This window comes from Magnusiomyces paraingens (assembly GCF_902498895.1).
Source record: "Magnusiomyces paraingens strain CBS 517.90 genome assembly, contig: contig1, whole genome shotgun sequence".
Classification (NCBI taxonomy): domain Eukaryota; kingdom Fungi; phylum Ascomycota; class Dipodascomycetes; order Dipodascales; family Dipodascaceae; genus Magnusiomyces; species Magnusiomyces paraingens.
This window is the reverse complement of record NW_022474067.1, coordinates 3004565-3021914: the sequence shown is the minus strand read 5'-3', so window position 1 is coordinate 3021914 and position 17350 is coordinate 3004565. Positions and strand designations below refer to the sequence as shown.

General features: G+C 34.7%; 3 protein-coding genes across 3 annotated transcripts; 1 reads left to right on the top strand and 2 right to left on the bottom strand.

Annotated features, from left to right (window-relative positions):
- Positions 1-340: 340 nt before the first annotated feature.
- On the top strand, positions 341-1956 carry SAPINGB_P000890 (uncharacterized protein; the record flags this gene model as incomplete). The annotated part of the gene is made up of 2 exons (XM_031995613.1): positions 341-1087; positions 1213-1956. 2 exons carry the CDS (start codon positions 341-343, stop codon positions 1954-1956), a joined length of 1491 nt encoding a protein of 496 aa, XP_031851504.1.
- Positions 1957-6653: 4697 nt separating this feature from the next.
- On the bottom strand, positions 6654-10634 carry SAPINGB_P000889 (uncharacterized protein; the record flags this gene model as incomplete). Its single annotated transcript, XM_031995612.1, has 1 exon — positions 6654-10634. One exon carries the CDS (start codon positions 10632-10634, stop codon positions 6654-6656), a length of 3981 nt encoding a protein of 1326 aa, XP_031851503.1.
- A 2597-nt stretch (positions 10635-13231) lies between these two features.
- SAPINGB_P000888 (uncharacterized protein) lies at positions 13232-17159 on the bottom strand (the record flags this gene model as incomplete). Its single annotated transcript, XM_031995611.1, has 2 exons — positions 13232-16105; positions 16164-17159. The coding sequence occupies 2 exons, from the start codon at positions 17157-17159 to the stop codon at positions 13232-13234; spliced, it is 3870 nt and encodes a 1289-aa protein (XP_031851502.1).
- Between the last annotated feature and the right edge of the window lie 191 nt (positions 17160-17350).

The window sequence follows — 17350 nt, the reverse complement described above, 5'->3', positions numbered from 1 at the left end:
AAAGATTAAAAAAGCCCTACGGGGGGCTCGAACCCCCAACCTTGAGATGACTTTATTAAGAGTCTCACGCTCTACCGATTGAGCTAGCAAGGCAAATAATTTCGTTAAAAGTTTTTACTTTAAGGACAATTTAAAACTAACTATTAAAATTTAACTATATTAAAATAGGTAAAGGATTGCAGAAGTGAAGTTTGGATACCACCCAAAAGTCTGGAGACATGGCATTATTGTTGTTATACCTAAACCTAAGAAACCTGACTATTCAAAGCCAAGAGCATACCGACCAATTTCCTTACTTAAGATTCCATCTAAAGTACTGGAAAAAATTATACAAAAAAGAATGACCAAGCTTACAACACACTTACTTCCACCAGAGCAATATGGGGGAAGACAAGGTTATTGTGCTACTGATGCTGTTTTGGAACTTGTCCAAAGAATTGAAACTAGTAAAGAAAAAATTTCAGCTATGCTCATTGATATTCAAGGAGCTTTTGATAATGTTAACAGAAATATATTGGCACACACAATGGAGGATATGAAACTACCCAAAGCACTTATAAACTGGACGTACCAATTTGTAAGTGAAAGAGAAGCTAGTATGCTCATGGACCGAAGAAAAGGATCAGTGCAAAAAATTAGTACTGGAATTCCGCAAGGCTCACCTATTTCACCACTACTTTTTTTGATATATTCCACACCAATGTATCATGCCATTAAAGAATGGGGTGGAACTCCTTTTGGCTTTATTGATGATGTGACTATTACCGTTGAAGGTAAAATTGAAGAAAATACCAAAAGCTTAAGCAACATATTAGAAAAATGTTGTAATTGGGCTAAATCAAGAATGACCAAAATTGATTTGGGTGATAAATTGGGTTTTATTCATTTTACAAAAAATGTGAAACCTAAAGATGAGAAAGTGCAACTTACTTTACCTAATGGAGAACTTCGTGAACCCCAGAAGGAAGTTAAATTGCTTGGAATTACTTTGAACAATCTGCTTGATTTTAAATCTCATATTTTGAATAAAATCAATAAAGCAAGAAAAGCTGTTGGTGCTATTTGGCATCTTGGTGGCGTGCAAAAGGTATGCGAGGGTCTGCAGTCAGATCACTGTATATTGCTTGCGTGAGACCAATTGTCGAATATGGCTTAGAAATTTGGCATCACAAAATTTTGAAAGGAGAAATCCACAAGTTGGAAGTAATGCAGAATATGGCTTTAAGAAGAATTGTTGGTGCTTATCGCACAACTCCTATTGCGGTACTACAAAAGGAAGCTGGTATTATGCCATATAGTATTAGGCTAAAATTTATGGTGGCACGAAAAGCTATTCGTTTACACCTAAATATTAGCAAAACTAATCCTATTAATGGTCATTTGTTAACATTGATTGAGAAATCTCCAATTGCAAAGCTAACCACGCTTTACATGTTGGCGAAAGATGATAGAGACTATATGAATAAAAAGGATGGAAAACGAAAATGCAAGAGGGTTGAACCTCTTACACTGAAACAACAACAAAATCAGACGATTGGAATTTTGAAGAAACAAGCAATGGAAGAATGGCAAGAAATGTATTGGAACAGCAGTAAGGATCTGTGGTATCATAATATCACAGTGGAGTCGAAATGTACTGATAATCTTTCCAAAATGGTTACGGGAGTGATCATGAAGAAAGATAGTCGAAGGATCTTGAGTAATATTACTCAGTTTCGCACAGGCCATGGCAACTTTGGCGCATGGTTTAAAAAGTTTGGAATTGAAAAGGATAGTTACAACTGCAAATGTGGAGAGCTGGAAACAGTTCATCACATTTTAGTTGAGTGTCCTTTGCTTGAAGAGGAAAGAAAAGGACTGAAACGGATATCTCCAGAGATGGACATGTCGACTCTCTTAAACAGTTTAACTGGCTTACAAGAGATTGTAAGCTTTATCTCTGCTTGGAGGGATTAAGAAATACAATTACAGCGTTGATGAAGACAAGTGGAGATAGGTTGGGAAGGTTTGGTTATTTTAACCCCCTGTTCCTCGTAAGCTGGCATCAGGACTTATTTTCGGGCTGTTGGAGATGCAATGTTGAAGCCAAAATTAAAAGTTTATTATCAAAATAAAAAAATATATAGTATGGACAAGAAGGATAGCGCAGATACTGATGTTATATAATTCTATAACCCTTGAATAAAAACAAACAAACAAACAAGGATTGCAGAAGGGGAAAGGGCTGGATGGTGTAAAGGGTAACACGTTCGCTCGAAAGCGGAAGATACTGGGTTTGATTCCCAGAATACCCTCTTTTCCTGAGGATGTGTACGGGAGTATACACCTAGACTGAAAACCATAGGCTACCCTGGTTACAGGAATGCCGACTCTTCCGTACAGTCTAAATAGCCTGCAGGTGATTGCGGGCCGTATCTCTGACGGAAGAGATTAAGAAATACATGGGCGTCCGTGAAGATAAGTGGAAATGGGTTGGGAAGGTTTTGGGACCGACAGACTGGTTCTCCCTGTTCCTCGTAAGCTGGCATCAGGGCCCATCTTCCGGGCTACCGGAGACGCACATAACAGAAATCACCAGTACTAAAAAGGTACAAATGAAAACCGGCAAGTCACATAGTCAGACAATAAAAAGATAGCGCAGATGCTGAGGTTATATAGTTCTATAACCCTTGAATAAAAACAAACAAACAAACAAACAAACAATGGTTATTTTAAGCTTAAAGTTTATTGTAAGATGACCGGACTTGTTTTCGGGCTGTTGGAGATGCAATGTTGAAGTTAAATTAAAGGTTTATTATGAGAAGGAAAATATAAATAGAAAGAATAAAAAGGATAGCACAGATACTGATATTATATAAAATTATCCCTTGAATAAAAAACAAACAAACAAACAATGTTTATTTAGCTACTGATTTATTATTTTAATAATTATTATATTCTTGCTCTCAACGTATAAATATAATAAATATAAATAATCATTCTAATTGAAACTGTAAAAGATTAAGAGGGAATAATAAAAACCAGTTATGGTAAAGTGAATACACCTTTTTTAAAAAGTGGTATCAAAGCTTTGCCAAAAACTTATAAGTTTCCATAATTATGAAATAAGTAAAATATATTTAACAGCTACTTGTTTATTAATATATTTTTTCTAATATTAGGGTCAATTAATCGAATTTCACATTTTCCTTTTTTATAAAAAATTGTTCGCTGACGAAATTCTAATAAGACCTAAAAAGGCAGTTAGTGAGTTTTAAAACATCATGGTGAAATCATGCCCGGGAAATTTATTTTGATGAAAGAAATATATTATCAGAACCTCTCTATGCAAATAAAGTCATGATATCAAAGTTTAACGATCATTTTTGCCCGATTTTTTTGGTGAAATTATTAGTAAACAATCCGGACAAGTTTTCAAAGTGAAATGCACTTAAAACTTTTTTGAAAAAATGATATTAATTAACGTCGAAAAGCAAAGTGTAGCAAACCATTAAAAAAGTTAATTGGCTTACTAAAGCTAGAGACATTCCATGTTTAACAGGCATATGTTATGTTTCACTTGACCAAGTGCTAACTGCAGCGCAAATCGGTTTAACAATATTGTGATTAATGCATTGTATAGCCAATTGAATTTTTTTTTCTTTTCTATTGAAATTTTTAAAAAAAACGTTTCATTTGAATAAAAACCTATTAGAATTAAATAATTAACAGAATTTTTAATTTTTTATAACCTTGTTGGTTGCGCAAGATCTTGCGTATCCAATGAGTTGTTTTTTTAAAAAAAATTAAATTCATCTTTTAAGCAAACAAAATAGTCACACTTACAAACGCATGAAAAGGCTGTGGTTCCTTTAATCTAATTACCCAAAATTTATTATAATAATTTTAATTAGGGAATTCCTTTAAGACAGGGTTGAAAGTTTATGTCATCTTGTCTGTTATGTGGATACACGAGAATTGCCAAACTCGTATTCTAGCGTTTTTAAACATTCTCTTTTGCTAAACATATATTTATAAGCATTCACTTCTTTAAAGTTCTTTATTTCAAATAAAAATACATTCCATGGAAAACCCTGATTTCTTAATTTCTGCAACTTAAGCGATTACTACAAATGTTTAAAGTAAAACAAAGTTTAATACGCCTTGAAGTTCATTACAAGATATTTTTGTCATATTATTTGCTACTACTAATGCTGTTTTTTTGTTTTCCTCAAAGATAGTTAAAGAAATAATAACATTAATAAATTGATTAATGTTAGGTACTAATATATATATTACATATATATGTAATTATCATACAAATATCTAATAATTGAATACTTTTTTTTGTAAGACTTCTTTAGGTTTTTTTAAAGAAAAGATATCTTTTAGTTAAACTTCTAATATATTAATATAGTATATTTCTTTTTTAAAATTTACATGTACTCCCAAACTACTCAAACCAATATCTTTTGTTTCAAACACACTTTACTGTGTTATTATTCAATTTTAAATTTTTTACATAGTAATAATATTAAGGTCACAAACTATTCTAACCTGGGTTTAAATGGGTTTTATTTGCCCTCTATTATTGAAAATATTCCCTATCATGTACATATATGTTTATAAATTTATATCTTATATATCTTATTTATTTTGTATTTTTAACAAATTGGAACTATTACAATATTGTGAATGTTCTTAAAAACACATTACGTGATACTTTTTCAAATAAAAATTTGTTCCTAATAAATGTATTGTTTATATAGTTATTATTCATTTGAATAGTACGCTAATCCAAAAGGTTTTAATGATTTTTTTAGGTCATAAATTTAAATGTCTTTATACAACTTTCAAAATTTTCTTAAACCTTGCATCAAATAAAAAGTCTTGAAATCAAAAATTTCCCGATTTTATATTGGTGTATGATACTTATTGATCAGTAACAGTAGGTACCAGCATTAATTATTTTTTTAAAAAAAATTAATAAGGATATTAATCAATTCAATATTTAAAAAAAAAAAAAACATTCAAATTTATATTGGATGTTATATCGGGTTATTACTAATACTATTAATACTGAAAACCGATTGTCACTATTCAAGGTGACCTATTTCAAACCAGATATTTTGCATTAATTATGATGTATCTTGCTTATTCTTTAGATTTTTTATAGAAAAAAGTTAATCATATAATGCTAGATTAGATCTTAACTCAACAATCGTTTATAATGCATTAATACTAAATGTTAGTATTGTTTAAATATTTTTTTTAAACAGATCTGGTTACCAATAAACTTGAAGACTTCACTTCAATTTTTATTATAAATATTTGAAGATTATATGTATAATAGAAAACTTCTTGCTCTTATTTTTTTAAAAAAATTGTTACAACTGTCAAAATTTCATTTCCATTTTCAAAATACCGTTAATGTATACGCAAATATTTTCTAAGACTTTGATTCATGATTCAATGAATTCAGAATCAAACCCAAATATGATTGATGATTCTAGTTTATTGAATAGAAATCCTACAGCTGATGAAATGAAATCCTGTTTTGATCCTATTTTATTTTCTGCAAATACCTGTGATAATGTCATCAAAAAAAATATTTTACGAAACAATGAACCTCTCACTCAAGACAACTTTACAGAAATCATTTTAGATAATTCAATTATCAAAAATGTCAACAAAAAAATCAAATTTTTTAATGAATCAAAAACTAATGGAATTTTACATAGCTCTGAGTCAGTTGATAATACTAATAATGATATTATTGTTAATGTCAAAAATGGGAATAACTTTTTAAATAACAATAAAGATTATATGAAGACTAGTGATAATTTCAATGAAAAGTTTTTTTTGGTATCGCCAAAGCAGTTATGGACCACATTTGAAACTTCTCAATCACCTAAACAATCTTCTAAAGTTAGATTTCAGGAGACGTTATTAGAACTACCTTCTTCAACCTTTTTTAAAGATTTTGAGGCAGGCCCAATACTAAACGCATCACTCGAGATATCATATGCGAATGAAAACGATTTTAACAACAATTGCAATAATGGCGAACAGTGTGAACATGATAGTAAAGAAAACGAAAATGAAGAAGAAGAACAATTTTACAATGAAACCGAACAATACTGTAATGATCAAGAGGTGTTAAATGATATATTTCATCATGATGAAGAAAATGATTATGTTTTTGTTAATATTAATAGCAAAACGCTCAGATCCCCCCTTTTCAAGCAATGGCCTAAATTATTTAACGACATAAAAAATCCCTGTAAACAATATGAAATAAAGAAAGATTATCGACCAAAAGTTGAATCTTCATTAAGGCAAGTCACTAATGTTTCTTATTCTAAAACAAAATTATCCAAAAGCTTCAAGGAATAAGATACAATTTAGTTGGTAAATCAAACGATTTTAAAAAATTCATTGTTCATGAATAATATAAATATATATATTTATAATATATATATATATATATTGAATAATTATTCAATATATTAAATTAGTTTTTTGTAAAAATTTAAATATATTAATTAATAAGTATATACATTGTTTGAAAAGCCTAAGTAAAAAGGTTAATAATCAGTTAATTAATACCAGAATTTTGGGCTTCATTAAGTTTTATGATGATGGCTTGGTAAGTAACTATTTTATTAATTTTTTTAAGATTGAGGTTGATTGGAACGGTGGTTGGAATTTTGCTCGTTGATATTCGTAGTTTGGATATTGTACCCCAAACTGCTAGGATTCAGTGCACTATTAAGATCATCATCAACATCCATAAAATGCTCTAGTCTCCATTCATTATAATATTGATCTGGGTTTTGATTGAAAGTAGCAACCTGTCGCTTCATGGTATCAAATTCCCAAGATGCATAAAAAAAGGTATTATAACCTGAAGAATAATCATCTGTTTCAGATCTAGTGCAAGTTCCTGGTGGAGATTTAAAATATTGGTCCATGATTTCAGATGATGAAGCAGTAAATTGCTTGTTTGGATGACGCTTCTTTCGTTCCTGACGCTGAGCTTTAAGCGCTTCACGCTCAGCTGGAGTCATCTTAAAAACTGTTTTAGCTTCACGAAGAAGAATAACAAGAAGATGCATATGCTTAGAAACATGTAAGTCACCTGTTTTTTGACCGACATCAAATGCAATGTTGCAAGACACCTCAATACGTCTTAATTGAGTTCGAGCGGTGTGAAGGGGATATGAATCAAAATGATTTCCAATGAAATATAGAGCAAGCAAAATAACAGCATGAGTGAACTGTGGAAACACAAATTTAGTGACAATGTAAGAATACTTGTGACGCAATTTGGCAGCACGTTTTGACTTGTAAAACCACTCTTGTAACATAAGCATACGCTCTGCGCTATAAACTGTTTCCTCCCGACTTCGGCGATATTTTAGATTTTCCAAGCCTTTGGATGAATACTTTCTGTGAAGAACCATAAGAGCTTTAAGATAGTCAATCTCATATAAAAATCGCTCCAACAATGCAACAGAAGTATCAACACTGCTGATGCTATCTGGGCTATTTGCTTCGTCACCATTATTTTCATCGATTCCAGATATAGAGTTATTGTCAATAACTGATTGCTGAAGATATGGATGCGCGCGGTTAAACATGTGGCGAACCTTGCTATCTAAGGCTAGAATCTGCTCATAAGGAACATTAGGAGTTTCAAGACTAGTCGTGATATTATATATTTGAGTACTAAACATTGAAATAGCACTTCTTGCTAAAAAAAACGACATGTCTGTTCGAATGGGGAATGGTGCACACATTAACACACCTGAATGGACAGAATCAGGTGAGCTGTCTTTACTTTCTGGCTGAAAATATTTCCAATACTTAGCCACAGTTGAAAGATTTGTATGAGCAGGGAACTGCACATCTGTAGTACCAGTACGAATAAGTGGAGGTAAACCCTGAAGAAGAGTTTGGTAGGTATCTAATGTTTGGATAAGATACCATAAGCGACGACGCTCCTCGCGTTCAAAAATATCTAGAGCAAACCATTGAGGATCGCGATGCATACCCATTGTCTGTGCAATACGAACAATATCCCCAATATCAATCCAATTTTGATCCATCCAATCGTAATCAAAGGATGAAGGGTGCTGGCAAAGAGTGAGTATAAGCATAGCTCGAATATTTGTTATTGAAGGCTTAAAGTTAAGTTTCCAAGAGTTTGAACAGTACTCAGCACCTTCTAGCCACAAACTCCACATTTGCTCCGGATTTTCTCGAAATGGTGCAGGAAAAACTTTTCGACTTGCTTCGGGTGTAGGTGCTTTTTCATCAGCATCTAGAGATAATTCAATGGTATCTGTTGCAAATGATTGTAGCCCAAGACAAAGCATTCCAAGAAAAACAGCCATCCATGACATTTCTGTTATAGAAGGATCCTCCCAAAATGCCATGTATTCAACATCAAAAGTTGTTTTATTAATGATCGAAAAGACTAAATTGAAAGATTCAAAATATCTTTGAATTAAAATATCACATTGATCTCGAGGAGGTAAAGTATCAAGTACTTTCATATAACTCTCATTAGATTGAATTGTAGCAAAGTAAGAATTATTACTAAAGCACCCACCTGTTGTCATTTGATCAGCAGGATTTTTAACACTCCCCAAAGGACCTTGAGCGGAATGGCCATTTGAGGATTCAGGTGTTTGAGTTGATTCTCCATTAGCTGAAGGTCTAGTGCGGTTCTCATTTGAGGTGTCAGTCTGATTCGACAAACGTAATGATTCAGCTTTAAGTTTCCCTAAAATCTCGGTAACTTCGTCAATTTCAGTTATTAGTGAGCCCCAATGTGTGTCGCCATGATATACAGCTTTCCCAGTTGTGTCTAGCTTTAGCATTCCAAGTGATTCTCGAAGTGTAGCCATAGTATCATCATTTTTTTGATTGTCATCCAAAGAACTAGATAGATTTTTGTCGCTTTCAATACTACCACGGTGGTTACTTGAAGATGAGTTTTTATTAGGTGGTTCTTGAATGCTTCCATTTCGACTATTATTACCAGATTGATCATTTCTATCGCTAGAGCTAGGTTGCTGCTTTATAAGTGTCATCAAAAGTCTTTCCATTGTGTCTAACCTAGATTGGAGCTCACCAGGAGTGCCAGTAGATGAAATACCACTAGAAGAAGAGGGTGTTGATTGTAAAGGCGAAGATGTATTATTTATCCCGGGAGTTTGTGTATTATTATGGCGAGAAGCACTAGAAAATAATGGCGCAAGAGACCCAATGGAAGTTTGGGAATTCGAGACTTTAGAACCATTTCGCAGGTGAACAGCTCCATTGTGCAAAGAATAAGGCGGTGAATTACCAGAATGTAATGAAGAAGACCGAGAATATCCACGACTAGTGCCACTGTCACCATTATTTGCATAAGAACGAGATGAATTTCTAGAGTAGTTATTTTCAGAATAAGAAGAGCTTGGAGTTGAATCAATACCATTTGTCGATGATGTAAAAATAGGGGTTCCCGTTGGAGGGTTTGAAAGTGAAATAGATGGCGCAGATGAAGGCAGAGAAAAAGGAGTGTCACGAGCATTTTGATCATCACGGAAAGAGGCCAAGGAATGAGGTAAATTACTCATAATATGAACGCCATCATTTTTCTTGTTATTGCTATCAAGGGAAGAACCGCTTAGAGACAAATTAGATTTTGGATTAGAGGCAAGAACTTGATTTAATAATGGGTTGGTGGTATCCATAGGTGACTCATCTATATTTCCAGTGATCGAGGAGTTGGATAACGATTGTTGTGATTCAGATGTTGGAGCAAGACGTGTGCTATTTTCAACAGACGTCCTTATTCCTGTGGAATGAGGAATAGCAAAATCGCCATTCATATAGTTCTCATAGTTGTTTCCTGAATACAAGCGACTTCCATTATCACCAGGAGTTTCTGATGAATTTTCATATTCTTGAGTGGGAGTATTGGAAGAAAAAGAAGTTGAGGAAGAAATACCTGGTAACTCAGTGACATAAACACAAGAAGCCTGCATCTTTCTTTTAATGCAAGAAGAGCACGGTTGTTTACGGTCGCACTTTAGTTTTCTTCGTCGACAAAAGCTGCAGTTAATAGGTTTACGACGACGTTTTGGTTTTACTCGGTTCCCTGAATCAGCAGAAGATTCTTCTAAAGAACTAAGAAAAGAGGGCGCTGAAGTTGTGCCCGGTTGTTCTCTTGTAAGATTGCTGTTATTAGGAGTTGGAGGAAGTGAAGATTGATTGTTAGGCATAGACATGAGAGAAGTTAAATCCAGAAGATTTTTTAGTTGAGGAGGCATGCCACCATTCGTGGATGAAGATCCTGAGAGCTGACTGGAAAACTTTGAGTCGCTAGAAACGGATCCATCCTGTGGTCCTGTTGGTTGCCCTGCAGGCGAATAAAATGAAGGATCAAACGTGTAGCTTGGGGTGCTCCGATCAAAAGAAAGAGATTGCTGGGTCGGTTGTGAAGCAAACGATTGTTGATGAGGATTTAGGATCTGAGATGTCGGTTGATTTTGTTGTTTAGGGTGGCCTAAAAGACTTCGCTGGAAAGTTCCTTCACCATATTTGGTAGGGTCTTGGTTTGACGTCAGATTTTCCTGTGGGTCGTTAAGAGGTACCATTGCGATAAGGTCCAAGGTAGAATAAGAGTGAGCAGCAAGTGACCATACAAAGTAGAATTAAAAAAACCAATGTTGAGATAAAACGTTTCGAGAAAAGGTGAAAAGGTGATTAAAAATAAAATGATAATGATAATGAAAACGAATATGAATATGAATATGAATATGAATATGAAAATGAAAATGAAATATATATATATATTTCCAATCAAGAAAGAATGACGGTGTTAAAAAAAATTACAGACTAAGTTATGCGTGTATCTCTTAACTCCTTCTTATTTTGGTGGCAAACCTTTTAGCTTTTTCTGGTGGTTTGGATTTTTTTTTTTAAAAAAAATATTTTTGGGAGGAGCGACACAGAAAACTAACTTATTGGTCCATCCACATAATAGGCGCTAATGTACAATCTTAAACCAGGTTTCTCCATTTGGGCACTCTTATAAGCTCAAGGGTTTGTCAAGTTTCTAATATTAATTAAAAGAATAATTTCATTATTTGCATTAGCTAGAAAGGGTTTTACCAAATAGAAGCTTTTTTTTTTCTTAACTTCAATCAATTTGTGAATTTTAATTCAGCGACACTTTAACCTGGCAACATCTAAAGGTTTCACTTTAAAAATACTTGTGATCAAAAATATTTGGATTGTTTCAGATATCAAAACAAATTGCTTTGAAAGTTAGCAAAAGGATTTTTGGATCTCACTAATTACCAGATCTAGATATAAATATCTCTTGAAAAAAAAGTTGAATTAAGACTTTGATTGTTTTTATTCAAAGAATAAAAGTATATTAGCATTGGCATTGGCATTAACACTATTCTTATAATTGCCTGACTAAGGTGACTTACCATCTATTGGTGTATTTTTTCAATACGGGAGGTTTTGGTCTGTGTGCCTCCAGTAGTCCGGAAGATTGGCCCTGATACCAGCTTACAAGGAACAATGAAACCCAGTTTGTCGGTTCTAAATCTATCTGACCCATTTCCACTTCTTTTCACAAACGCCCATGTATTTATTAATCTCTTCAGCCAAAGATACGGCCCGTGGTCGCCTTCTGATAATTATACTGAATGGATGTTAGCTTTGTCCAGAGTAACTAAGGGTTTCAGATAAGGTGAGTGGTCCGGTATACTCCCTGAAGGAAAAGAGATGATATCTGAACAAAAAAAATAAAAAAAACGTTATTTGTGCTTTTTTTTATGTTTTTTAAAAAATTTTAAACAATCTTTTGTTTATTTCTATTTGAAAAAATTAAAATTCAGTTACTTGATATTTTGTAATTTTAATCAATATCTTTGAAAAAGCAATACATATTTTTATTTCAGGATTTTGATGCAGTGGCTCAATGGTAGAGCATTGGATTCCAAATCCAAAGGCTGCAGGTTCGATTCCTGTCTGTGTCAGTTATTTTTTTTGCCGATATCAAGATCAATTGTATTTTTTTACAGGTTACTTGATGGTAGTTTTTAGAGCATCTACAGAATATTGAAGGTTGGGATGCGCATTGTTTGTTTTTATTCAAGGGTTATAGAATTATATATATAACATCAACATCTGCGCTATCTTTCTTGTCCATACTATATATATTTTCATTTTCATAATAAACTTTTAATTTTGGCTTCAAAGTTGAATCTTCAACAGCCCGAAAATAAATCCTGATGCCAGTTTACAAGTAACAGGGGTTCCTCTCGTGATGTTTGTTTGTTTGTTTTTATTCAAGGGTTATAGAATTATATAACATCAGCATCTGCGCTATCCTTTTATTGTCTGACTATGTGACTTGCCGGTTTTCATTTGTACCTTTTTAGTACGGGTGGTTTCTGTTATGTGCGTCTCCGGTAGCCCGGAAGATGGGCCCTGATGCCAGCTTACGAGGAACAGGGAGAACCAGTCTGTCGGTCCCAAAACCTTCCCAACCCATTTCCACTTATCTTCACGGACGCCCATGTATTTCTTAATCTCTTCCGTCAGAGATACGGTCCGCAATCACTTGCAGGCTATTTAGACTGTACGGAAGAGTCGGCATTCCTGTAACCAGGGTAGCCTATGGTTTTCAGTCTAGGTGTATACTCCCGTACACATCCTCAGGAAAAGGGGGTATTCTGGGAATCGAACCCAGTATCTTCCGCTTTTGAGCGATTGTGTTATCCTTTACACCATCCAGCCCTTTCCCTCGACTCCACTGTGATATTATGATACCACAGATCCTTAAAAAACGCGTTACGAAAAAAAGGCGGATTTTGAGGAAAAAAAGTACACTTTCCTAATTGGGCTAAATCGAAAACGCGTGAGACTCTTAAAAAAATCATCTCAAGGTTGGGGGTTCGAGCCCCCCGTAGGGCTGTTTTTTTATTAACTATAAATGAACTAAATTCTATTGGTACGTTTTATCGACAAAAGTCAAATTTAAATAAATTATGATCTCCACCCGTAAGTTATTTCTTGTTCTTCCGAATGGGTACTCAAAGATATGATGATTTTGTAAAGCATATATATTCTGAAACACTAGCTTAATTGTTGAGTAGTTATGTTAATAGTGATTCAATTATTTATATACATATTCTAATAACAACACATCTATAAAGATTAGTAAGTAATAGAATCAGGGAGTCAAGTGTTTTTTACTGATTCCTTTGCCCTTGCCTTTACTTTTCTTTTTATTTTTCTCGGAATCATCACCTTTAATTCCATTACTAGTAACACCGTGGTTACTAGAATTTCCATTAACAGCACCATTTCCATTAGTTAACTGAGTAAGAAGGTCTTGTTCTGAAGCGCCATTAACACTGTGAAGATCAGAAGACGCTGGAATTGCCAGTGGAGTTGATGAAGAAGAACTAGTTTCGGAAGCTATATTGTTAGGTATGGCATACTCGGTTGATCTTGAAACAGAAAAATTATTTGTTCCATTAATGTTTAAAGCACCAGCCTGTCTTGTAGCTTCACCAATCGCTTGTTTAATTGATTCAGAAAGAATACCATCAATATCATCAATCTCTTCAATTCTTCCTTTTTCAACTTGTTGAGCCTCACCTTTAGCTTTGGTCTTTCCTCCTTGAAAATTATCACGAACCCTCATGTAATGTTTTAGTTCATCAGCACTCACTGAAGGAATCAGCTCGCGGAGAGACTTATCAAAATCGGATTCTGTCACAAGAACATCAATATCTTTATCGGTAGCAACATTTTCAAACCACGATCGAATTGAAATCTCTTTAAGATCCTTAGCTTGGCGCTCTTCTAGGTTATACCTATTATACTTTTCATCAACTTCACCAGCTGTTCTAGTCATAGCATTAAGTATAGCGTCGGAACATAAAGCATAAAAGTCGGCACCAGTATATGTGAATGGACATTTGTTTGCAACCTTTTCTAAAGAGACATTTTCAGAAAGCTTAAATTTTCGGGTTAGAGCTTCCAAGATAGTTTGTTGTTTTGAATGGGTATCTGATACGCCAAGGTAAAGCATTTTATCAAATCTACCAGGACGTAGCAAAGCCTCATCAAGCAAATCTGGTCTGTTTGTAGCACCAACAACAAAAACACCTTCACCACCTCCACCACTCATGCCATCAAGTTCTGCTAGTAGTTGGGATACAATACGATCCATAACACCACCAGAGTCACCTTGATTACCACGCTTTGGAGCCACTGAATCTAACTCGTCAAAGAAAACAACACAAGGTCTTGCATCGCGAGCTTTTTGGAAAACTTTTCGGACGTTAGCTTCAGATTCACCAATGTACATATTTAAAAGTTCTGGACCTTTAACAGAAAAAAAATTGAGGGAAAATGTTGTGGCGATAGCTTTGGCAAGAAGTGTTTTACCAGTACCAGGTGGTCCATAAAATAAAATGCCACTGCGCTTTTTCATTCCACCACTGAAAAGCTCGGGATACTTAAGTGGCATTTCAATAGTATCAAGAATTTCTTTCTTAACACCTTCGAGACCTCCAACATCTTCCCATGAAACATTAGGAATACGAGGAGCACCAATAGAATCGGAATATTTGCGACGAGCTTCGCCGATAGCATCTTCAATATCATCAGGTGTAATTTTAATGACACCACCGGAACTTAAAATAAGATCAAATAATTCCAAAGAAGTTTCCTTAGAAATATTTTGTAATCTAGTAAGTGCCTTTTGTTTACTAGTCTGAACAATGGAAATAAGATCTGGTGGTGTCAAACCTGCTGACTGTAATGCCAAGGTATCAATAGAAACATCACCACGTAAAGCAAATGTATAAGATAATTTTCTTTGTCCAAATCGTTGTTCAGATACTTGTTCCGGAAGTTGGGTTTTGGAAATGTAACGAAAAATATCTCTGCGCTCATCTTCAGAAGGAACACCAATTTCGACTTCAAAGTTAAAAAGGGCTCTTACTGAATCCGATAATTTGTCAACATCTGCAGCTGTAGCAGTGATTATGAAATTTTCCTTCTCTGAAAGAATAGTGTTGAACAAGTTAATAATATTGGAAGTAATGCCTGCACCCTCCTTTCCATCTTGCTCAGACTTTTTTGCAAAAGCATCAATATGCTTAATAAAAACAACACAAGGACTAACTTCAGAAGCGCGCTCAAGACGGGCACGTAAAACACCAAAAGTCTTCGCATCATTGTCGCTGATAGTACTGAATCCGTCAACCTCAAAGACATGAATTCCCATAGACGCTGCAACACTGTGGACAGCAGAAGACTTCCCGGTACCTCTTTTAGAAGAATGAACAAGAATCGTGGTTTTCAAAGATACACCCAAAGGAGAAATACTTGCAGAGAAGTATTGGTGAAGCTTGCGAGCATATTCAAACTTAGGAGAGGAATAATCATCAAGATTGTAGTAAGGATATAATGGAAGTGAAAGGTACTGTTTCCATGGTAAACTTGTTGGAATAGAATTTTCTGTGACAATACCAGACTGAACCATCCTTGTTTGTGAAGGATTAATAATATAGTCATTGTCATTGTCATCATCAGTCACTAAAGGCTTTTCATCGTCATAATCACTCTCCGCGTAATTGAGAGCAGTAACTTTAAACCAAGCAACTTCATTAGGTCTTCCAACAGGTATTGCACCAGCATCATCAATATCCTCCAATGTTTTCGCAAGAATGGTATCAATAGGTATAGCAATTATATCACCATTTTTGACAACACGAAAACTGGCTTCAAAATAAGTTCGAAGACCAGAGAGAAAGGCAACTTGAAGAGTGCGATCTGTTGTAATTGCAGAAGCAATTCGAGAAATTGTAACCTCTTTGGCTGTTTGCAGACATCCTGTGTAAGATACCTCCTTAATTTTGGTAGTGTCTGTTTTTCCCGCAGAAAGTTTTGCAATTTGAATTTCAAAAGGAGAACCTAAATTGTAAAAAAACACAGGGGACACATAAAGCGTACGTGAAGGGCAAGTATTGGGTTCTGGGTATGAAAAAAGAGTTATGTGTCGTTTGCCTGTGGCTGTTTTAATTAGTACCTAGAAAATAGCAGATTAGCACTCTTAAATCACATGGGGGATTTTGTTTAATACTTACCACATCACCAGAGAAACATCCAATTTCAGCAAGAAACTCAATTTTAGCAAACCCTCGAGCTTCAGGGTCATCTTTGGGGAAAGGAAGGGGGATGATTGCAGCAGGATGAATTGGTTTTTCAAGGGGCTTGATTGCTATTGGTTTTGAAAAGGTAAGCGGGGTTGCAGAAGATTCCGTCTTACTATCTTCCAATGTTGATCCATTTGGAGATGTATTTAGTATGCTAGATTCTAGGTTGTCTTCTGGAGAGTCCCAGTCGTTCACAAAATCAAGATATCTTGAAATTTCCGCATCTATTTGATCTATATCATCGGAAAAGCCAGGCTGTTCAGAGATTTCGTTGGTAAGATGTGGTGTTTGTTGTGCGGCTGGTATCATAGAAAGTGACTTGTCCTTGACAATGGTGACCTTAGTTATTTGGGAATCAACAATACCTTGATCGACGGGATCACATAGCTTGACAAGTCCTCCCAAAGCCGAACAAAACTCACCCTGTCGAAGAATGGATCCAGAGGATTGGATTATTTCAACAAGACGGCTATGATCTTTCTGGTGAAGGGTAGTGTAGATATCAGGAGAGCATAGAATCAACACTTGATCCAAAACTGGAGGAATAATCGAGCAAACTAATGCCACACTAGAAAGAAAAGATACCGCATAGCGAGAGTGTGAAGACACTATACATGAGTCGGGAGGAAATTGAGACTGAAGTTGCTCAACCGTTAGCTGTGAAGAAAGGGTTTCATGGCGGGGTAAAACTGCAAAAAGAGTCCACTTGTTACAATTAAGGCTATTTAACACAACGAAATTACCAGTTGTTTTCGCAGAAGGAAATAGTTTCTGATAGATTTGATTGGATAGAATAACATGATCTTGAGGAATCAGATCCGAAAAGAAAATCACCGTGCGGGTGTTTTGAGTTAGTTTGCGGGGCAACTTAGGTCCCTCTTTGAGACTTCTTCCAGCAACAGGCACAATGGGCACTGCTGAAGGCATTTTATTTTCAAAAATGAATATATAAAATAAAAATAAAAATAAAAATAAAATCGAAAATAAAAATGGAAATGGAAATAAAGGAAGATTAATTGTTTACTGAAAAGTATAAAGATTCTTTCAAAGGTTGAAAATTAAAATGTGGAGGGAAAAAAAAAAGTATCAAAAAAAGGTTTGAAAAAAGTGGTGGTGGA